This window comes from Guyanagaster necrorhizus, assembly GCF_019112545.1.
Source record: "Guyanagaster necrorhizus MCA 3950 unplaced genomic scaffold BT62scaffold_9, whole genome shotgun sequence".
NCBI classification, from domain to species: Eukaryota; Fungi; Basidiomycota; class Agaricomycetes; order Agaricales; family Physalacriaceae; genus Guyanagaster; species Guyanagaster necrorhizus.
In genome coordinates this window covers 1-20,982 of record NW_025064888.1, presented here as the reverse complement: position 1 = coordinate 20,982, position 20,982 = coordinate 1, and the positions used below count along the sequence as shown (strand labels likewise).

Below are 20,982 nucleotides of genomic sequence, written 5' to 3'. Positions count from 1 at the left end.
TCAACCAAGCGACTACATGGCCCGTTCCTCAATGTCTCGATATGGTTGATACACTGTATTATCACTTGCACTTGCTTGGCAGACCGTGGCTGGAATGAAAAATCTGGTACACTGCTAGGGCAATTTGGCCGAGTAGGAGTTTACCCATCATCTAGATCTGTGACCTTCTCTACAAGAGCAAGGAAGCTTATATCGACACTCAAAAATTGTAAGGGACCAGTCACAGGTCTAAGTATCTTCGTAAACCTGCCCATATGTGATCTAACATGTTGCCTTGAGTTCATTTCGTCGTCCTGGGAAGAGCAATCAGTCTTCTTATCAGTTACATGATGCATTAAAAAAAATGCGTCGGTTGCAGGCTTGGGTTTATTTTGGCCACATGGATGTAATGATTACAACTAAATGCACATGTGTCGTTCCGGGGATTGTAGCATTCTAGGTTGAAAATGTGATGGAGTCAAGAGATGCCTTTGTTGCACTCATGGCAGGCTTGTTGTTCATGATAGTGGTCCTGGAATGGCGGGAAGGCATAATATTATCTGCCAATTTGTCCAGAAGCGATGCTAGTCGGTATGTCTCCTCTTGTGCTAAAGTGACATTCTTGTCAAGAGAGAGGGCTTCAGTCAAGGCCGGTAATGTCGTTGCACCATAGCCTGATGATTATTTTAGAATGATTTCTTCTAGCAAAAAAAAAGACGTGCCGAGGTATCTGCCAGGAGCAACGCCTAGATGCTTGAACCACTCTCGACCTTTGATTCCGCCTTCTGAGATGAAACCTCGTTCGAAGGAGATGAGCTTCTTATTAGCTTTGCTGATGCGTCTCTGGGCTTTCAAGAACTCGATAATGGGAGGAATCTTAGGAATGCCGGCTGTGATGGTAGATTGCTGTACCGCTGATTCAAGGGGAAACGGAGAAACACCAAATACGCCTTTGACCCAATTGGTAATCCGTATGTACGATGGACTTCGGCGACGGCAGATGGCATGCCCAGGCGGTGGCAATGAAGGGAACTGTCCAAGGAGGTCTTTAAATGTCTAGTTGCGAGACATGATGAGTATAAAATTAGCATCGAGATCATATCCTTTTTACTTGCCTTCTCTGCATCTTCCTTTTCTTCGTCCAATGCCTTGCTTGCTTCTTGCAATTTACTGATAGCAAGTCGGAGGATTCCAAAGTCGATTGTCGAAGAAGCCTCTTGCACAGCCAGCCTTTCAACGCTATAAAAATATCAGTTTCGAACAGGTCGTTCGGAAAATGAAGCAGCTTACTTGTCCAGGTACTGGTCCAACTCGAGAGCATACTGAGTAGTATTCAAGGGGATTATGATTGAATCAATGAGACGAAGAGCCATCAGACCAAGATGCTTGGCCACTGCAATCTATAACCAATAGCTGAATTAGTCGCAAGCCTTGAGTGTCAGCAAGCAAAAACATGCATGTCGATGAAATCCAGGGTCCGCATACACTTGCTGCCATTGAATACTGTCATAGATGGAGTGATAGTGGTATGGTGCATCGTAAGGCGTGCCGCCAAATCCTTGATCGGTGCTTGAGACCTGCAATAATATCAGCGTATGGAACGAAGTTCCGTCTAAGGATTACTCACGCCTAATCTCTGTAAGAAAACAGTGTAGTCACTGCCGCTTCCCAAAGGTAGAACTCCTGTCGTCAGCTCATCCTTGGCCTTTTTATTTGCCTCATAGTCCATAAGAACATTAACGTCAGCAGTCATGTTGACAGACAACTTGTCTTCGCGGAAGGGTCCTTCGTCATTTCGAGCGTCCCACAATGTCTTTCCAGGTATAGTAGGGTGGGGGATGTCCAAAGCCGTTCGCTTGATCAAAGGAGCTAGAGCAGGTGACCCTGCTACATTCCAGCTGGATCCAGACGAGGAGACGTCAACATTGATATAAGCAACAACGTGCTTGGCAATCCAAGATGAGAAGTCCTCGCCATATTCAACACTTCCAATAAGACCGTACTGTAAAAAAAAAGGAAATGAGTGATTTGGAAGACAAAGTGAGTACGCCGAGGTCAACGGACCTCTTCTGCGTCCCAACTGGCAAATACGACTGACCAACAATGTTAGAACGAAGCCACAGAGCAAAGGGCTCGTATCATACCTGTGCGCAGTGGTTTCCATCCGTTACGAAGCAACTCGCCGTACCCACGAATTACCTCAGTGAGAGCAACGGTCCCACTGACAGGATCAGCAGCTCCGAGCACCCATGCTGGGTCAAATCGTCAGACATATTCTTTTGAGACTTAAATGACTTTACCATCGCGATGGCAAGCAACTAAAACAACTTCATCCCTTATGTGACCAGGAATTGCAGCCATGGCGTTCCATATCGGGGTAACCTTCGTATCAACTATTGACCCGCGCATCAGAGAAAAATAAAGGAACTGGATACATCCGACTCACCGTGGTTAACCAACTTGATCGTAGAGGAACTGAGCTTTCCAGTGAGTCTCGGGTTCACGCCGTCGTCAATTTCTTCGAGTAATCTCTGCGCATTGTGCCAAGAGATAGGCAAGCTAGGGATCTTCGGGATATTCGTTGCATTTGTTCGCTCCACTCCTTCATAAGCTGGATATCCAAGGGTGGTGGGGTCTCCGGGATACAGTGGAAGGTACATGACGCTGCCGCGCTGAACTGAAGACGGGTTTCTGGCCGGGCCGCTGGGGTATGGAGCGTACCCATTCTCGACGGTCACAAAGCCGTCATCGCGAGGGTCTGAGTAGATGAGAGCGCCGACCGCACCAAGCGCTTCCCCTAGTTCAATCTAGCCGAAAATGAACTTATTTTGAACCGTCGCGTCGTAACTACGTACCTTCAGACCTCGATACACCTTACCATAACGAGCTATAATGATTTTCCCCGTGAAGTCGACACCAGCCGCCACCAGTTCATCATAATCCTGAAAAAGTTAATCTTAGTAAGAGAAAACCACTATGCATCTGGAAATGATAGATGCTATTGGATTGCTGCACGGTGATCGCGGTAGCATCGTGTTCGGCAATCCTGAGAATCGCTCTGCGGATCCGGCGCTACCTTGTGAGATCATAAGAAACGGACTAACCTCTTTTGTTCCATAGTTGACGTAAACAAGCTGGAATCATGAATTATGAGACACAACAGCCCGAGTTTGTAACGTTTTCTTACTTGTCCTGCAGCTTCTCCGTCGGCGCTTAATCCGTGCCATGCTGGGACAGAGTCCCTGTACTTGGCTGCATCCTTGTCCAAAGGGTCACCGTCCTCCGTGAGATCGGCACTCCATACTGAACGAGCGTCCTCTCCAAGAATATCCAAACTTCGGTCTAACGGGGTGTTCAGAACAGGATAGTACACGTCAATCCACGCTGATGGTTTGCTGCTGCCCAAGTGCGAAGTTAGACTAAGGGTAGACCATCGGGACGCCTTTGAACCGGCAGGAAAGATGGGTTCCTTGCGTGTTTCAGGGATGCCAAATTCTGACTGGAAGAGCTTGAGAATAGATTTGGCATCTTCAAAATCGTCAATCGATCCAGCAAGATGAGGATGCTTGGAATACAACTTTGACGTCTCTTCTGCGCGCTTCCCATCTGGAAATGACCTGATGAAGGATTGGTGGACATTGCAATGATTACAGTGTAGTGACACATACAGAAACAGGGATTCGCACTCCTCAATGGAAGAGCTACTCTCTGTGATGGGAAAGCTACTCTGTTTGATGCTGGAGCGACCTAGGTCCTCGAGCCTTATCTCTGCCTCGAACACTGGTTGCGAATTGCGGCACAGATAGATGAACGCGGCGAAAAAAAGTGTCAGAAAGAGAACCAGTCGAAGACGATAAGTGCGATGTTGTCTGTCCTCCTGCTGTAGTTCTCCCAGGTCAGCAAACGGGACATGAAAAGGGGCCCGTTTTTCGGAATCCATGGTCGTAAGCAAGATAAAGATGATCACACCTGCCGGTTACTGTAGTTGGATGCCGGTATGATAGCCGATATGTCATTCGAGTACTAGTTGATCTGCTTTGCCAATCCAAGGCAGATACAGGCTTCCTACTTTATCTCGTTACTCCCCTTGACATTCGCCACATTCAGATGAATCGCACATGAAATTTCATTGGATTAGCAGCCGATTTACATTTTTTCCTGCATTGGCAGCGTGTTCACCAGGGCCTGCAAACCGTCAGGAATGTTTCGCATAACCGTGGATTCTTGCAAGGAGCGAAGTACCGAATCCCGCCACAGCTTACTTAGACTGGCCTCTAACAGTGTAACCAAAGGTCAACTGATTCTGGAACATTCAGCTTTGCAAAGTTCAGGTATCACCTTTGAAGAACGGTCGCTGTGTCAAGGACCCAGCTACCTCTCCAAAGTCGTCTAATGCATACAGAGTTTCTCTCTTAACACTTACTTTACAATATGCTCTTCAATACTTCTATGATATGATCTCCAAGCTCAGTGGTTCCAATGCTGCCTCCGAGATCCGCCGTCCTTAAGCCATGCCCGCCTAGCTCAGGAGTGTCCAAGACCTTCCTTACTGCGGTTTCGATAGCCTTCGCTGGCGCCTCCAGACCCAGGGAGTACCGTAGAAGCATGGCAGCACTCAGGATGGTGCCGATCGGGTTTGCAATACCCTTGCCGGCAATATCTGGCGCTGAACCGTGAATAGGTTCGTACAAACCTGGTGTCGGTTTGAAATCTGCAGATGGCGCAGACGGCGCACCGGCTAATGAGGCAGACGGGAGGAGACCTAAAGACCCAGGAATGACACTTGACTGGTCAGAAAGACTGGAAATGGAATGGTCAGTTGATAATTCAAACACGCAGCTTTCTATCTCACATGTCTCCAAACAAATTCTCGGTGAGAATAACACCATTCAATCGTTTGGGACTGGCGACAATTAGCATTGCCGCTGAATCGACAAGATGATGATCTAGTTTGAGCTGGGGATACTCTTTTGACAATGTTTCTGTGACGACTTTTCTCCACAGACGTGAAGCCGCGAGGACATTGGCCTTGTCGATCGAGTGGATTTCCAACGGCGGGTCAGCTGCCAACGCGATCTGGGCAGCGACCCTTGTAATTCGTTGAACTTCAGAAACACTGTAGATCATACTGTCCCATGCGGTGTCTACGTCTGGCTCAACACCCTGTTCTTTGCGAGTACCAAAATAGAGTCCTCCGATCAGCTCACGGACGACAATCATGTCTACGCCCTGAGCGACGGACGGTTTTAAGGGTGTGTACTCAAGAAGAGATTCCGAGGCGAGATTGGCCGGGCGGATATTCGCGTACAGACCTAGTGTCTTCCGGAGGGCAAGAAGGCCAGGTTCTGGGCGAATTTTGGCGTCGACACCCCACTTGGGACCTCCAATGGAACCTGGATGAGAATGAGACGTGTGTGGGAAGGCTGCGGGTACCAATTTGACGCACCCATGAGAATCGCATCAGCCTCCTGGCACGCCTTGAGGGTGGTCGGGGGCAAAGGCTCGCCCGTTTTGTCTATCGCGCAGCCGCCAAAGTCGTGTGTCTCTAACTTGAGATCGAAATCTGACGATGAAGAAGAGACTAGTTCCAACACTCTAACGGCCTGGCTGACGACTTCTGGGCCTGCAATAGCATTCAGTATGGATAATAATCGTCGGGATCCCGGAATGCATTCATACCAATACCATCCCCGGGAAGGACGACGATTCGAAACCTGGAAAAAGAGGGAAGATGAGTTGTTAGGCGGGGAAGGTAATGCTACTGACGATCTTGGAGACATTGCGAGGATGTAGTTTGTGAGAAAGCAGCAAATTCTTCCTGTCCCAAGACTCAATGTCCGAAATGCTCCGATGGTGTCGGCCGAAGGAAAAGTACTAGATAAGATTAGTGATAAGATGAGCAAGGGTGGTGGCAAGCGGAGCCAAGCAACAGCTTGGACCAGAACATTCAATCATCGATGCCGGTACGAAGTCAGCTGTCCTGCTCCCTTTTCGCCATTCTGACGAGACTCTAGGCTTACCACTCGTCGTTCAATGAAGACCCAGATATCCGTCAGGTCGGTAACATGGCGGTCTTGCCAATCAAAACCAAGGTTCGTGGGCCTGCACAAATAGGTGCGCGATACGACATCTGCTACGCCCGCTCATTTCACTGATGACTTCGTTGTTCTCAGCCGACCTAGAGCAACCAGATATTGTTGATGAAACCCTCGACCTATTCCGCGCCAACTCTCTTTTCCGTAACTTTGAGATCAAAGGCCCCGCGGACCGCACCCTGATTGTTCTCATTCTTTATGTCTCTGACTGTCTGGCCAAAATCGGGAGTGCACGGACACCACCGACACAGATTGAGGCCTCGAAGCAGCTTAATACCCTTTCAGTGGATAATTTTCCGATCCCTGGAGATGCCAACTTTGCTTTGAATGCTCATTATGCTGCGCCAGCGAGTAGGGTGGATGCAGGTGAGTCATATGTTTTGTTAACAGGACTTGACTGGATTCTTTCGTTAGATTATCTACGACAGTATCTGACACAAGTCCGCCAAGAATTGGCAGCTCGTCTGGTCGCAATACTATACGCAGACGGCACGGGCAAGCCAAGCAAGTGGTGGATGTCCTTCCAGAAGAGGCGTTTCATGAACAGAAGTTTAGGTGCATAGACTGTAATGTAATGCGGCTGTAATTACAATCCCCATGACTTGAACGACGCGGGTGATATCTACTTCCGCCTCTTACGCTCGTTGGGATTTTTTTTACCATACCCAATGATGGGCATGTCTCCGTCCATGCCTGCGCTTCGCATGATCCTTCCCTTACCTCCAGTTCCAGCACTCATGATCTCGGGAATCCAATCCGGATCCATCCAGCTGCCCACAGCTACCCCCGTGTCCCCGCGGGCACCTCTCGCAAGCAAGCCTTTCATCATCTTCGCCTCCTCACGCTCGCGTTTCCCATCAGCCCGCTTCTTAGCTCTCATGTACTCTGCTTGATCTTCTCGAAGAATCAGACCTTCACCAGGACCAGTCTTGGCGGATCCAGCCTTGGGCGCAGGTATCGAGTACTTTGTTCCTCGAATCCTATATTGGAAGTTGGGTTTGAGGTGTACTTGCATTGCTGGTGTATCAGGAGATGCGCCAGGATCAGATATCGTAACAGACGCGCGTAGCAAGGAGGGATTGCCACATGTGGGGCAGAATTTCTTTGATGAATCCTTGCATATTCTGTACACTTCTTCAGTTTCAATGACATACGAACAAAATATCTGACCTACTTGAAGCATGCATGACATCGCAATACCCAGCTCTTCACCTTCTGTATCCTCCTTCCCTCGGTGCCTACAAGATTCAAGCCCATTTGCAGCAGAACATTTTGCATTGCAAAATCAGCCGTCATGCAACCAACAGGAATCACTTCGTTGGCCTTGCCTTTGCCCTTCCGACGAGAGGAATCAGAACTTGGGAGAAGATCAAGAGCCCGAGACTTGTGAATAGCGACATTTGCGGGAGTAATCCATTCGCCTTCGCCGTCGCCTTCATCGGATGGATCGTCGTACAAAGGTGTACTTCGGACGCCTTTGGATTCTTCTGATGGTGAATGCTGCCGTGCGGGATTAGATGTCGATATCGGTTGTAACTCAACGTCGAGCGGTCCCAGGTTCTGTACGTCGTTGCTCTCTGATTGTTCGTCAGCTTGTGATTCGGACTCTGTGTCAGAGGGAGGTGGTTCGAAAGCATCAGAAGGATCTCTGGAGCCATTATCGTCGGCAGGAGCATCCGTAGGTTCATTATTCTATTATCAGTAAATTAGTATGGTAAACGCCATATTAAGAGACGCACTCGCCTCGACGGTGCCCTTCACAACTTCTGTTGCCTGGTTGACATTCTCCAACTCTCCTTGTTCATGCAGTGTGTGGGTAAGGGCCAAGACGCAAAGATCAGGACGGGACAAAACTGAGTAATCTCCTGTCTTTTTGGCCCACTGTATCACTGCAAAGGTTCACGTCACGCTCAGATAAAATTTCACATACCACACACCTGTAGCAAGGCTTGTCGCACTGGGATTTTTCACCTCTATTTTCACCCCATAATTCAATCCCAGTCGTTCCAAATGTTCACGGGCGTTTTTGTCCCTCAACTCTTCTATTATCTGAGGTACTGTGACATAGGTTTCAGCCAAACCCCGCAGAGGTGACAGAGATAGTAAGGGGCCGGCGTCGAGGACTAGATTTTTGCACTTGGGCTTGTTGTTTGCCATTTGAAGGGAGCGCGAATGAAAGATAGAAAAAAAAAACATTTTATCTTTATCAGGCCATCTTATCATGGTCACGGTAACATCTGATGTTATCTAAGTCTCATTGTAGCCGTCCCGAAATTCCTTCCTTGACCATGAGCGACGATAGCGAGGACACGTCTCTTCTCTCTGTCAAATATGTCCCTTCTCCGGATACATTGACCAGTCAGCATCACCGTGTTTTCGTTTCAACCATCTTTGACCCCGTTTCTCAATCCTTGTGACAGAATTAGTGAAACGTCTACGTGCGCTGACGCTGACGCTATTACCGGTCGAAGTTTCTCCGAACAGTCTTAGTGAACCTACTAGCCGGATTATCACACCCCAAGTTATTGCTGCGTACCGTGAATCGGCGGGGGACTTCGTTGAAGCTGTGTGTGAAATATTTCCTATAGACGCGTTTCGTTGCTAAAAACGTGTGACCAGCTCCCATACTGCTTACTTAGAGCTCGAGCAGAATTTATGTATGATGCGGACCATAACCCAGCTGATTATGGGGAGGACTACGGAAGAGGTGCGTCGTTGTCAGTATAAAAGAAATCGGAAACTAGAGCCATATGTGACAGCTATCGCATGTGAAGTGCTTGCTAGGAAAATTGTGCATCAGTCTCCACCAGATCAGATCAATGCATTTATGTCGACACGCTTCAAACATCGACAGCTGGATGGAGACGAGAGTGACATGGCGAGTGCCCTTGAGATGGCCATTGATTCGCATTGGTTTGTCCTCCTTGCATTGGACTATATTTCAACTGAATCGGAATGTGCAGCACGATATTTTTGTCCTCAACGGAAGCACAGGATGGTGAGTGAATACGTTTCTGTTCCCAACAAGGTGAAGCTGATCTCCACAGTCGTTGACGCGCTTTGGCAAGGAGACCTAATTCAGAAAAATAACGAAAATCTTGAGATTGAATGTATGTCCATACTTATGGGATTGACATGATGCTGAAGCTGACACAGATGTTCCATACGCCGGAACCCATCCTCGAACTTTCTGGGGACATCTAGAACCATCGCGTCTTTCAGTACCGCGATATCAAAATGTCCTCCGTATCGTTGTCTGGTTCGTGCTTCTGTTCGTTTACTGCCAGACAGGTGAGGACAGCAAAGGGCCGTCGAGTATCACCTGATATATACCCTTTCATGCAGTTCGACAGCCAGCAGAACGACTGGACCCTCTCAATAATGCCTACTTGGATGGATGGGAAGTTGTCTTTTACTTGTTAGCCCTAACTATAGCTGTAGAAGGTCAGTCATGGCGCTTTCCTGAATTCTGATGGTGGTTGAAGTGTTATTATTGTAGATATTTACAAGGTATGCGTTTTTCTACTCACATAGCCCTGTGGCAGCGGTTTAATGGGGCTTTAGTTCACGAAGCTCTTGACCTTTGTCACCTGGCGTGCATTTTCGTTCTGGAATATGGTTTCTCTTATTACCGATTCGCTCATACTTGCCGCATTCATTCTGCGGGTCGTTGCAATGCGTGTAACAGGCGCTGAGCAGCAAATCAACCTAAGGACTGCGAGCTTTCAAGTTCTTAGTTTTGTGTCGCCGTTCATTTGGATGAGTAAGTACTACTTCGTACCTGAGTACAGCTGACGTTACCGGCGACGTTAGAGCTTTTGACTGTCTTTGATGGTTATAAGTACTACTTAATTGTATCTGAGTTCCTGACACGCGTCATTGATTTTCGGATCAGGTACATAGGCACAATGCAAATATGTATCGCTCGAATGCTACAGGAATCAAGCATATTTTTTGCTGTAAATCGTTTTTCTGTGCTCATATACATGCCCTATTTTCTAACAATGATCTAGTTGTTGTCCATCATGGCTTTAGGTTTTACACAGGCTTTGTGGGCTTTGGACGCGGCCGATGGTCAAGCCAGCCCACCATCTTCGGTGGTGAATGTGTTGGTGCAAGCTCTTCTAGGGTATGCTTTTCGTTACCCAGGTATCCTGGTCTTTACAAATTAATGCAGGTCTCCGAATTTCGAAATTTTCTCGAGGTACCAAATCATATCAGTCATATTCCGTTTCCTGGCTGAATATATTGTCATAGTCTCGGCCTTGTGATGTACTATTTGTAAGTTCGACGCTTAGATCGTTTATTGATCTATCCTCATCACTGTTTTCGTCTAGCTGGAATGTCGTGACAGCAATAATTCTCCTCAACGTGTTGATTTCCTTGTTTTCATCGGCATATCAGAATGTGAGTATGACTGGATGGATGATGCTTTTATTGTGCTGAGCATCAATGGTATAGGTCGTGGATGATGCAGAAGCGCAATATTTGGCTTTCTTCGCGGGTAAAACGGTGGGAATGATCAGGGCACCTGATGTCTATGTCTATCCTGCACCTTTCAATCTCATTGAAATCGTTTTCGTCACGCCTTTCGAGTCAGTTTCGTTTTGTTTATGACATCCTTTTTTATTGAACAAATTTCAGGTACATTCCAGGGTTTCGTTTGAGCCACAAAAACTACGCCAAGGTATGTGCTGGCGTTCACCTGTCACTCTACCGGCAGGGATTTTTTTAAACCTCCAGCTTTTAGCTAAATAGATTTGTGATGCGGGTAGTTTTTGTTCTTCCTTTGACACTTATTGCTCTGTACGAGTCGACTCGCGGACGCCACTGGGTGACGGATTGGCTACGCAGTGATAATGAAGGTGACGAGAACTATTCTCAAAGCAGGGATCCAGAAGCAGATGCTGAGGAGAATGGCCGCAAGATAAGCAAGGTCTCCTTCGAAGAACTGATCAAGGCCTTTCCCAATACCGCTCAGGTAGGCCTTTTCTTGAAGCCAGTATTCGACCTAACCCTACGCGCCATGCAGTCGAGCGAGGAGTTGCTTCTGAACGAGATTGCTGGATTAAAGAAGCAGCTGAGTACTGTTCTACAAAAACTGGATGCTGGCGGTGCCAGTGTGAAAGGAGAATAATGGTTGTGTTCTAAAGGGGACGAACAGCACATGGATTTTCCGCAACTTATTTAACGGGTATGCATTGGGTCATAAACCCGATTCTCACGATTGTCAGGACAGGAACTTACGGGTCTAGTTAACTGTGCCGAGCTGATGCTGGATCCTATTATTCTACGAATGTAGCATCTTGAATTTCTTGATTCACTTCTTCCGAAAGTCCATGCGTATAGAACCAGGAGCACCCGCCTTGCCCTTTGGCGTTTCATTGGCACTCGGGCTGTATGGGGTTGTACAAATGTAAAACCTGACATAGGAAGATTACAACCAAAAGGTAAAATGCGCCATGATGGGCGATCCATATTCAATAATTCAATGCCGCTTCTTTACCTACCGCGATCAAACATCTTTTGGTCTGAAAAGTGAGGACGAGAAGCGACAGTTTTGGGCCGGATAAAAAATTGAGAAAATTGTTATGGCATCATAATATTCTCTCACGTATCCCGTATTCCTTCCCACATCACGACTTATCACGACCGTGTCCATTTACTCATTATGATTCCTTCTTCTTACTATAATTACTTTTAATAAATACTTCCGCCGTAGCAAAGCGACTCATATTGAGTCGCACAGTACATACTAGAAGGCTAAAGAACATTCTTAAGTAGTACATATATAAACGCGAAGAGTTCTTGTATTAACCTACCTACAATTTAACTTGCTTTACGCATCAAATACTCGAGCTGGCTCTTTCCAACTTTGCGGTCGCTATGGAACCCGCTGGTAGATGCACGGCTGGGCCCATCCGATGTGGCAATTCAGTCCAAACTGCTTCCAGCGCATCCGTTGCAGCTCTCCTCGCGCTTTTGGGCGTCATTATTCAGGACCTTAAGGTTCCTGTTGGGCTCACCTGTGACCCTACTTCCACCATTGGTGTTGGAGATACAGCTGATTAGTCAGCGGCATTACCATGATCATGATTCTCATGCCTTCGTAACAGATCCGGGAACGCATTGTTCTGCAAGAACAGCACTTGTAAGTAATCACAAAACGGGCCTTAGCTTTCGGGGTTATTGAAGTACTAATTTAATCCTTGCAGTCAATGGCATTGGCTGTGTCCTTGTTTACCTTAGCCTGTAAACATCGTCCTCGCGCCATAGCTGATCCGTTGTCCTGACATATCGAGCTGGCCCACAGTTTGGATTGTCAGGTGGTTTGGTTGACGCGTAGTATGAACGGGCACATCTGCTTTATGAAATATTTCGGTATATGATTCTTTTGGCTGCATGATATCCGGACGTAGAGGCAATCAACTGGGAGCTAGCAAGCCATCATGACTCCGATGTAGACTGGCGGGTAAGTTGTGTCAATACTCCCATTGACTGTATGAAGAAAGGCCGAATCTCGTTGATTTCCATGGAGCAAAGGCGTGTTAACTAAAATTATGTACAGGTCAGACCGTGCCATTGAATTTTCCGAAATGATAGGGCGTACCAACAAAGCGCTGTGATCAAGCTGGCGCAGACCTTCTCTACTCTTCGCCTGACGAGCCTCACGTATGTCCTTGAGTAATAAACGTAGACGATCAGGGTTTTGCAGGTCATCCGACGCACTGTCACGCCTGTCAGATAGTCCAACTGAAGCTAGTAATACGTACACATCGAGTAAGACTTTGGCGATTTCGGTAAACCGGAAAGGTAGGCTACTGAAGTCCTTCTTCGAAATTTCTTCGGTCAGTCGATCTTGCAAATATTCTAATGCAAATTTATCTGGACAGGAAATGTAGTGGCAGCGAACGCTCACGAACCTACACTCAGCCAATCTGGGGCAACAATGTGACATTTCTTCTTTGACTTTAGATTTAAAGCCATCCAAAGAGGAACTTGGGCTTTATGTGGGGGTCGCAGTGGTCCATACGCACCCTTGTAGTTCCTTGGTTACAACTAAAGAAGTACGCGTTGAAGAAGACAGAAGTACCGAGATAAAGGCAGTTTTTTCCATAGAAATAAGAGGTATAATTTCAACAAGCTGCTGACACGCAATGAGCTCGAGCTCAGGTGGTGTGACAGACGTTCGCAGTGACTGAGGCAACGACATGAGAGCAGAAGGAGGATTTATTTGTTTGTCATGAGCTTCCGATTACGGTCATGTGATTGGCGCGGCGCGTTTGTTGAGTCGTCGGAACTGGGACAGGCGTTCTACCGCCACGACATTTGCCTCGAATCCAAGGTAAGATCTACCGCCTCTTTCAATTTGTCTTACCATCTTACCCATTTTCCAGTCGTCACCCTCTATCCTATACTTTCACTCATTTTGCTATCATTCGCCTTCGCAGTCGCAGCAGTATTTCTGCTTGCTGCAATATCAATTATGCTTGGGTCTCGTACGAAAAAGGTCACCTCCTATGGAAAGCGTAGGCAGCGCGTCGTCAATATAACATCTGAGGAAAGAAGGCGTGGAGGGTACGACTTAGATCCGACACCACCCAAGCTGGAGTCAGTTGTTCCCAGCACCAGGAATAGGGAGAATGTGGTACCATTGGTTGTCAAGGGAAGAAAGGTATCGTCACCAAAGGTTGTTATACCGCGACTGAAGAAGCGCTCACCCAAAACACCTCCAAAACGGATAAACTTGATACTCAAAGACATCGTAGGTGATACTCCTGCCCGGACACCATTGGCTATATTTCATCCAAATGGACCTGGATCCCCAGCTATCCTGCCCAAGAACTGGAAGAAGCCATTGTCTCCAACTGGTCCATCGGGGCTACGCAAACCGTTCACTCCATTCGTCGAAATGGATATTACGGTTGTGGACGATCAAGGCCAGACGCTGAAGAAAGAAAGGAGAGTCTCGCGGACAGATACCAAACCAATGGATGAATCTGGTAGTGATTCTGATGTTGTCGCGGTGCGAAAGCCCCGTCAGCTAAAGAATCGCGTTATTGTCGTTTCGGATGATTCTGGTTCTCAATCAGGATCCGATAGTGATTATTCCTTCTCCTCTTCCTATAGTCCCGCTCGAAAACCAAAGCCCCTACCTCCCAGCCGACCCACAGTCAGAAATGCCCAGAAAGCCGTGGTCCATGACCGACGTGATGCCACTCGTGGAGTAGGACGCCAACTTTCCAGAGTATCTTCTCGTCCGGAGGCGGATGCTACCATAGTCGGCACGTCTAAGTCATCGAGTAACGTACCAAGCACTCGAGTCTACATCGATCTCACAGAAGACATTCCTCCAGCGATATTAGCGCCCGCCCGATATCAGCCTGGTGTCCTTCCCGTCCATAAACCCCGTCAACTGACACCCGTTCGACCGAGCAAAAACAGAATTTTTGCTCCTCCCTCTCCTCTGTCGCCAACGACAACCTCTGAACTTGATTTTGATTTCAACAACTTGTCCCTAGGTGAGCATGACCTTGGTGCCGTCGATGCCCCTGCGCCTGGTGTGCCTGACTACCTCCGTCCTCTTTTGAGGGAATGTAATCAAGAGGAATGCGGACTACATGAATTTTCTGCGTTCATATCTACGTTTCCATTTGATCCCATTTTGTCCTCTCCTAACGAGCTTTCTTCTAAACTCCATTTTCGCAAAGTGGGAGAAGCGAGTTACTCGGAAGTGTTTGGAATTGGCAACGTCGTGCTTAAGGTTATACCTATAAGAGACGAGTCAGCTTCCGCAGACCGAGGTGGAGCTATGGGGCCCATCTTGCCTCCTGTGGATGTCGATCAGCCTGCGCCTACAGACGTCCGAGATGTTCTTAAGGAGATTATCGTCACACGTGCAATGGGCGAGGTTTACGACGGCTTCGTGAAGCTGATGAAAGCGTACGTTGTTAAGGGACGGTATCCGGAAAAGCTTCTGCGCCTGTGGGACGAGTACAACCAGCAAAAGGGCTCGGAAAGTATACGTCCAGGTTCGTCGAACTTTCTAGTTAGTGATGCCTTTGCACCTAAAAGGTTCTCACAGATACGTTCACATTGTCCCAGGTTTATGCTATTGTAGTGCTGCCGAATGGCGGACCAGATCTTGAGTCCTACACTTTCAGAAATGCGACAAAGATAGGTTGGCGACAGGCTTGCAGTATATTCTGGCAAGTTGCGAAATCCTTGGCGCACGCAGAACAGCTGGTGTCTTTTGAGGTGAATCACAGATGTCCTTAACATCTTATTATGTTAATAAACCAATAGCATCGAGATCTTCATTGGGGTCAAATTCTTGTGAAGGATCTTCCAATGCCAACCGCATTACCTCTTCAAGCGCAATCTCAGAACCGGAAGCCCGCCAAGAGGGCTCGTGCACCCATGGATGACAAGTCTCATGGCGTGCAGGTTACTTTGATCGATCTTGGACTATCCCGAATGGACGCTGGAGACGGTTGTGGCGGTGAGATGATCCATTGGACGCCTTTCGATAAAGAGATATTCCAAGGCGAAGGTACGTGTTCCTAGAATAACTTGAAGTCTTTCCAACACGAATTATCGTAGGTGACTATCAATTCGATATATATCGAATGATGCGGGACCAAAACAATGGCAAGTGGGAATCTTTTCAGCCGTTGACGAATGTCATGGTGAGTTAGCACAGTCGATTTTGTAGCATGTCAGATTAATAATGCCGCTCAGTGGCTTCATTATCTATTGGTCAAGCTTCTTCGCTTCAAGGGAATCAGACTTCCAGGACGCCGAGGCCAGACAGTCTCTCCTGCATCAAACGCTCTTACAGAGCAGGAGTATTATGAGTGTCTCATAGATTTGGAGCAATGGTTAGGGCAGTGCCTCACTACTGCTGCAGCCAGGGTGAAGCCTGTCAAGGGCCGTAGGAAAACGGTGGTCCTAGACAAAAGCGAGACCAGTTTGAGTCCTATGTGTGCTGGTGAAGTCGTTGAATATGGCATCAAGAAAGCGTGGATCAAAGCCATTTCTAGATGAAACATTGGAATCTTACTATCTATTTTCGCGTGGATCCTTTTAGTGTTTTGTAGCTGTAAGATTGAATGAGTCATCTATGTGACCTAATAGTCCTATATATATATCGATACAGATTGTGGGGTTGCATGTAACCGACAAATGGTAAGGTAGTGGGGGTAGTAGAGGGTATACTCGCTGGTTAGCGAGTGATCCAGCGTGAATTCCAGCGATTATAATGCATTACTGCCGTTAATGTGTCGTCCATATGCATGACGAATACAAAAATAAATGATCTAGCATGCATCAAGCAGCGAATTTTTAGGGACGGTCTGACCGTAGTCATCTACCCATGTCGTCAAGTTGGGGTTTTCATATGCTTCATTGTAACTGAGAGAAGTAGGTTTGTCGTTAGTGTAGTAAGAATGAAATACCAATGGAACGTACCTTGCGATATACTTCGCCGTAGGGAAGCCGTCCGGATCACATCCAATGTTGATATTGTCTGGGTCCTGGGAAGACGGTGGCGTGTTAGACAAATCATGCACCCTTAAATATGCTGAATCCAACCTGATAAACCCGAATATAATCTATCATCATGATTGCAGGGAACGTGAGATGATCTAGATCGACAGTTCCGAAGTTGGTGGACATGCCCAAGTTAGCTATGATGTACTGAAACAGAATATTTTAACTCGTGGTGCACTAAATATTGGGAATCATTCACTGACCATGGGCTCTTCTGGTACGGGTCGAGCAGATATTTCAGTGGCGCTATCCGCCCCCATACCAGCAGCATTTAGTGTCCAAGCGACCTTGCCATCATTGATCCAGGAAATATACTGAACAAATGGCGTGAGTATTATACTGGCTTAATGGTGAAGGCCAAAGAAATCTCACAGCGTCGTCTGACTCATATCCTTCGAAAGAAATGAGTGCCACATCGTATCTAGAGTGGTAGATAGTTCACCTGGTTTATACTAGAACCCAATCAGCTTGCGAGGGAAAAATGAGCCTGAAAGAAGTTCACCTCGAATCCGTAGATCGCAAAGCACCCAGATGCCAATTGATAGCACTCCTGATTCGTTTCCGATACCACTGAAGTTGCCTGCTGTGTCGACCCACCGGTATATGTGTTGAGCGTGGATATACTAGTGTCTGCAATGATCAAGTTATCCGAACTGTTGTCCCAGACGTATCCGGCGTTAAATGGCTGGTAAACGATTAACTCATCATTTGTGTGTTGCTATCAGAGCTGCACGTACTGCCCATTGTCCAGATTGAGATACTTGACCACTGCCGTCACTGATTTGTGCCTCAAACACATCGATTTCGGGAGCGGATCTTCCCACATAGGTACCGTCACTGTGCTTTGGACCTGGATGACTTTCTCCAGAACAAGTGCATCGCGATAGTCTCTGTCCCGGCAAGTATGATAATTCATAGTTGGAGTATTCGTAGCCACTCGTTGTAGCTATTGCTGGTAGCCCATCGGTTGTCTGATTGGGTGCTGTGCCAACGTCGCAACTGTCGTACGTGTAAGGCCACTGCAACGAGTTTCCATATCGTTGTCAAAGGATAATGAAGTTGATGACGCACCATGCCGTCAAGCGTGGCACCATATCCCGCGCGTCCTAAATTTCCCATAGACCATACAGCCGGCCATAGCCCAACAACATTGTTGATTCCCGGAAGTTGGACAGACGAAACCAGGTATCCACCAGTAAAACAGAACTTATTCCTGTGTTCAATCGCTATGAGAAAATTTTTCGACACTCTGAGAATGGACAGGCAAATTTACCATGACTGTATAAGTCCTGCAACCCAGTGTCAGTTCTAGCATCAGGCCCAGGACCAACTTAAGACTTCTCTTACCCCCTTGATAATCAAGGCCATGTGTCTCCTTTGCGGATAGCGTGATAACGAGAGAACCATTCTTTGTAGTTATAGCGGCCGGATCGTACCATTCCATGTTGTTGGTTTCCTGCGAGACAATGAGGATCTTTCTCCACTAAAAGGACCCGGGCGCACCCAATAGTGAAGGTCGACGGCTTCCCAGTAAGGATCATCACCGGGATAAAATGTCCTCCCTTCCTCCTCAAATTCATCAGAAAAGACGAGACGCCACTCCTTCCCATCGCGCCATGAAGTGAAAGTTTGGGCATCGTCTGGAGTGTGCACGTCTATTAAGCCAAAGTTACCTATATCCGGAACCTAAAGGTAGTGTGAGCCGGCGGACATCAAACAATCCAAGATGACGCACCTGTCCCGACGCATTGACACCTAGAATCGATGCTACTGAGTCGTTCTGCTCCCGCACATATGTGAGGATAGGATACCCGACGCTATATGAGTTAGTCAAGGAGACCAGAAAAAAGAAGGATAATATACTTACAACATTGTCAACATTCCTGCGCAAAGAACAAACAAGCAACCAAAATTCGCCATTCCTCGACTTGAAAAAAAGGAGAATCCCTCGTCATCCAATGACTTCCCTCCTCGGGCTATAGGATTGTGTAGTTCATCGTCTGCTTCTGTTACGTTCGGCGACAAATTTGAGCCCCACGCCCGCGGGTCCGCAGAAAGTGAAAACTGCAAGCAGAGCAGTTAGCTGGCCATTCTGGTCCAAAATATACTAGGAAGAGCAAATACCTGGTTTGATATAGACAAGCCGGAGATGGTCGAAGAGGGGTATGGCGATGGCAGCTCTCCCTATCAAATAAAGTCAACCTGCGTAGGGCCGAGGAAGGTACAAAAAATACACACCCATTCCGATTCTCGTCGGAATGTCTGTGATGGACCAGCCGAGTGAAGGAGGCTTGTAGTGGACGTAGTATCAACCCTTCGTGGACGAGACATGGGTGAACAGAAAGGAATGAACGACGGTAAAATAGAGAGAAGGAGTATTCCTCGGAATCGGCGAAAGTGGCGTTAGCACGCGCAGCTACTTCGAAAGCCATACAGTTAACGTTACCCGACGAGTCAAAAATTGGTTCAGCGGCAACGACGCGTTTCAAAATAGTAGCAAACCTTCTCGATCGTCGCTCTTCTTGGTAACTGTCTGCCTAGATCATTAATATCCGGCATACAGGAGATATCGCTTCCCATTACTCCTCGAGGCCTCACCTTCTAAATTTCCAGATTGACGTTATTGGGTCACTGCGCTCCCAGGTAACTATTCTATTCTGCCGAAATCATCTTTCTGTTCGCCATCAGGAAAGAGCTGTAAGAACGGACTTAGTGGTGAGCACGGGAATGTAAGTATGCCATGGAACTCCCCTGTCGAATTTTTACAACGCAACTGGAATCCTGAGAGTCCATCATCGACCGGAATTACACCATGCCTTCCCACACAAGTCCTTGATGGATAGTTCATAACCTGAACTCAAATCGTCTGTGAGGGAAACCTCTACGGACATATCTTGACGTGTCGGAGACAACAAAACAACCATATCACCGTCGGAGGGACCGTTCCAAACCTGACGTACATCCTCTTGACTTGCTGCTTCGATGTAGGCCGCCGCTTTCCCAAGCGAATCCTGATCCACTGCAATCACGTCCTTTTTTTTTCCACAATATCCAGCCTATCACCGAAAAGGATGGATAAATCGTACCCAGGACCAAGGGTGACTTCAGTGCCCAAAATCCAAAATACGTCCGAGTTTTTTCCCGTCTCAGTTGTGATTTGTCCGATCATATATCAACCATCACAGGTGACGCCGTGTTATCGCCAAAGAATAGGACGCACTCGAGCATATCCGTGTCAGCCAAAGAAAAAGATTTCAGGAATTGTGCGATTTCACGCATCTTACGGATATATGCTAGAACGGGGGGCATCCAGCGTCTACGGAAGAAAATTAGGCAATTGAATCCATTTGTGCAAAATTCGACTCTTACAGTCTGTACTCAGACAGTAAGCTGTGTTGGCGCATTGGCAGTCTTGATGTCCCGCCTCGTCTCCGAAATATGCATTGATATCGCCCACCATGCAATATGTGTGTCCAATGGCCTCCGCCACAAACGAAGGGAACTGAGAGCTTAGAATCCACATGGACATTGTTGACATTTTGACCTTTGTTACCCGTTGGTGCATAGAATAAACCATTCCACGATTAAAACAAGAAATGGCGTTCCGCATCCCTAGAAACCGCAGGAATGAGTCGGGCCCAGCCTATTCCTTCTCGAATCTTACGTCCGAGACGAACTTGAGGTGGCTCAACGTTGGCGGAACTAGCAACTGGAACTTGCGAATATCGCGTCCCCGCAGTCTGTGCAAAGCATCATTGAAGATAAGAATTTTCTTATCGGTAGTCGAAGCTACGCACTTATCATATTTCAGGAAGTCTATGCCCCATTCAGCGAATGTAGCAATATCTTGATCTTCCTATAAACGATGATGAGCATCCGTACGTTGTAAGTGTTATGTTATAACTTACGTCAACATAGCAATAACTTCCTGGAGCAAAGCCGCAGTCTAATAGACTGTCTCGTCTTGACGACATGATAACGATTGAGGTACCCCGCATCAGAATATATGCCGACCTTAAGCCCTTGGGAGTAATCGACCACTGATTTGATACCATTGGGAAAGGACTCAAGATTTGGTGAGAGGGTGGCGAAAGTCACTTCTCTCACGAAAGGTTCGCACAGTCGCTGACAGGCTTATAGGCTTGGTCGATTGCGAAAACCCCTTCCTACAATACGTGTACTGGCATATATATATATATATGGTGGGAATAACAAATACGGGCTAAACCGGGGAGACGGGGGAAAGAGGGAAAACGTCAGGTAAAAGTATCGGGCCGTGGAACGACTCGTAACATACGCCCTCCTGGCCAACGAAGTTGGACAATACGGTAGCGTGGTATGTATCCCTTTTTTTTTT

General features: G+C 47.3%; 10 protein-coding genes across 10 annotated transcripts; 4 read left to right on the top strand and 6 right to left on the bottom strand.

Annotated features, from left to right (window-relative positions):
* Positions 1-39: 39 nt before the first annotated feature.
* On the bottom strand, positions 40-3,942 carry BT62DRAFT_993159 (Zn-dependent exopeptidase). Its single transcript, XM_043190385.1, has 14 exons — positions 3,648-3,942; positions 3,167-3,596; positions 3,084-3,113; positions 2,835-2,921; positions 2,426-2,786; positions 2,280-2,372; positions 2,124-2,231; positions 2,044-2,072; positions 1,607-1,981; positions 1,437-1,556; positions 1,270-1,379; positions 1,095-1,218; positions 702-1,035; positions 40-653 (listed from the first exon to the last, which is right to left on the bottom strand). Exons 1-14 carry the CDS (start codon positions 3,917-3,919, stop codon positions 436-438), a joined length of 2,691 nt encoding a protein of 896 aa, XP_043040947.1. The 5' UTR covers positions 3,920-3,942; the 3' UTR covers positions 40-435.
* A 309-nt stretch (positions 3,943-4,251) lies between these two features.
* On the bottom strand, positions 4,252-5,843 carry BT62DRAFT_930457 (3-isopropylmalate dehydrogenase). Its single transcript, XM_043185931.1, has 5 exons — positions 5,746-5,843; positions 5,659-5,693; positions 5,426-5,602; positions 4,832-5,372; positions 4,252-4,779 (listed from the first exon to the last, which is right to left on the bottom strand). Exons 1-5 carry the CDS (start codon positions 5,757-5,759, stop codon positions 4,404-4,406), a joined length of 1,143 nt encoding a protein of 380 aa, XP_043040946.1. The 5' UTR covers positions 5,760-5,843; the 3' UTR covers positions 4,252-4,403.
* Positions 5,844-5,936: 93 nt separating this feature from the next.
* BT62DRAFT_1004181 (actin-related protein ARPC3) lies at positions 5,937-6,637 on the top strand (the record flags this gene model as incomplete). The annotated part of the gene is made up of 4 exons (XM_043177010.1): positions 5,937-5,942; positions 5,994-6,093; positions 6,153-6,440; positions 6,489-6,637. 4 exons carry the CDS (start codon positions 5,937-5,939, stop codon positions 6,635-6,637), a joined length of 543 nt encoding a protein of 180 aa, XP_043040945.1.
* Positions 6,598-8,255, bottom strand: BT62DRAFT_993157 (uncharacterized protein). The gene is made up of 4 exons (XM_043190384.1): positions 8,012-8,255; positions 7,818-7,963; positions 7,249-7,766; positions 6,598-7,198 (listed from the first exon to the last, which is right to left on the bottom strand). Exons 1-4 carry the CDS (start codon positions 8,229-8,231, stop codon positions 6,697-6,699), a joined length of 1,386 nt encoding a protein of 461 aa, XP_043040944.1. The 5' UTR covers positions 8,232-8,255; the 3' UTR covers positions 6,598-6,696.
* A 59-nt stretch (positions 8,256-8,314) lies between these two features.
* BT62DRAFT_930453 (uncharacterized protein) lies at positions 8,315-11,476 on the top strand. Its single transcript, XM_043185930.1, has 20 exons — positions 8,315-8,432; positions 8,495-8,640; positions 8,694-8,781; positions 8,834-8,987; positions 9,038-9,072; positions 9,122-9,184; positions 9,231-9,365; positions 9,420-9,518; positions 9,574-9,584; positions 9,639-9,837; positions 9,888-9,915; positions 9,970-10,033; positions 10,088-10,203; positions 10,252-10,278; positions 10,332-10,355; positions 10,412-10,481; positions 10,536-10,669; positions 10,719-10,761; positions 10,825-11,055; positions 11,107-11,476. The coding sequence occupies exons 1-20, from the start codon at positions 8,363-8,365 to the stop codon at positions 11,209-11,211; spliced, it is 1,842 nt and encodes a 613-aa protein (XP_043040943.1). The 5' UTR covers positions 8,315-8,362; the 3' UTR covers positions 11,212-11,476.
* A 490-nt stretch (positions 11,477-11,966) lies between these two features.
* Positions 11,967-12,131, top strand: BT62DRAFT_842516 (uncharacterized protein; the record flags this gene model as incomplete). Its single annotated transcript, XM_043182446.1, has 1 exon — positions 11,967-12,131. A coding segment is annotated over one exon (165 nt), but the record flags the coding sequence as incomplete, so codon positions are not given.
* Positions 12,132-12,521: 390 nt separating this feature from the next.
* BT62DRAFT_891790 (Psf2-domain-containing protein) lies at positions 12,522-13,287 on the bottom strand (the record flags this gene model as incomplete). The annotated part of the gene is made up of 5 exons (XM_043183082.1): positions 12,522-12,626; positions 12,685-12,802; positions 12,848-12,944; positions 12,998-13,112; positions 13,168-13,287. 5 exons carry the CDS (start codon positions 13,285-13,287, stop codon positions 12,522-12,524), a joined length of 555 nt encoding a protein of 184 aa, XP_043040941.1.
* Positions 13,288-13,560: 273 nt separating this feature from the next.
* BT62DRAFT_833456 (uncharacterized protein) lies at positions 13,561-16,103 on the top strand (the record flags this gene model as incomplete). Its single annotated transcript, XM_043182416.1, has 5 exons — positions 13,561-15,106; positions 15,160-15,332; positions 15,381-15,627; positions 15,678-15,763; positions 15,816-16,103. Coding segments are annotated over 5 exons (2,340 nt in total), but the record flags the coding sequence as incomplete, so codon positions are not given.
* Positions 16,104-16,393: 290 nt separating this feature from the next.
* Positions 16,394-18,956, bottom strand: BT62DRAFT_980019 (glycoside hydrolase family 16 protein; the record flags this gene model as incomplete). Its single annotated transcript, XM_043189483.1, has 13 exons — positions 16,394-16,487; positions 16,545-16,609; positions 16,668-16,772; positions 16,829-16,939; positions 16,998-17,009; positions 17,128-17,310; positions 17,363-17,644; positions 17,697-17,851; positions 17,973-18,081; positions 18,129-18,311; positions 18,361-18,442; positions 18,493-18,689; positions 18,864-18,956. The coding sequence occupies 13 exons, from the start codon at positions 18,954-18,956 to the stop codon at positions 16,394-16,396; spliced, it is 1,671 nt and encodes a 556-aa protein (XP_043040939.1).
* A 1,214-nt stretch (positions 18,957-20,170) lies between these two features.
* BT62DRAFT_774457 (uncharacterized protein) lies at positions 20,171-20,763 on the bottom strand. Its single transcript, XM_043182240.1, has 3 exons — positions 20,534-20,763; positions 20,423-20,481; positions 20,171-20,365 (listed from the first exon to the last, which is right to left on the bottom strand). Exons 1-3 carry the CDS (start codon positions 20,678-20,680, stop codon positions 20,269-20,271), a joined length of 303 nt encoding a protein of 100 aa, XP_043040938.1. The 5' UTR covers positions 20,681-20,763; the 3' UTR covers positions 20,171-20,268.
* Positions 20,764-20,982: the final 219 nt, after the last annotated feature.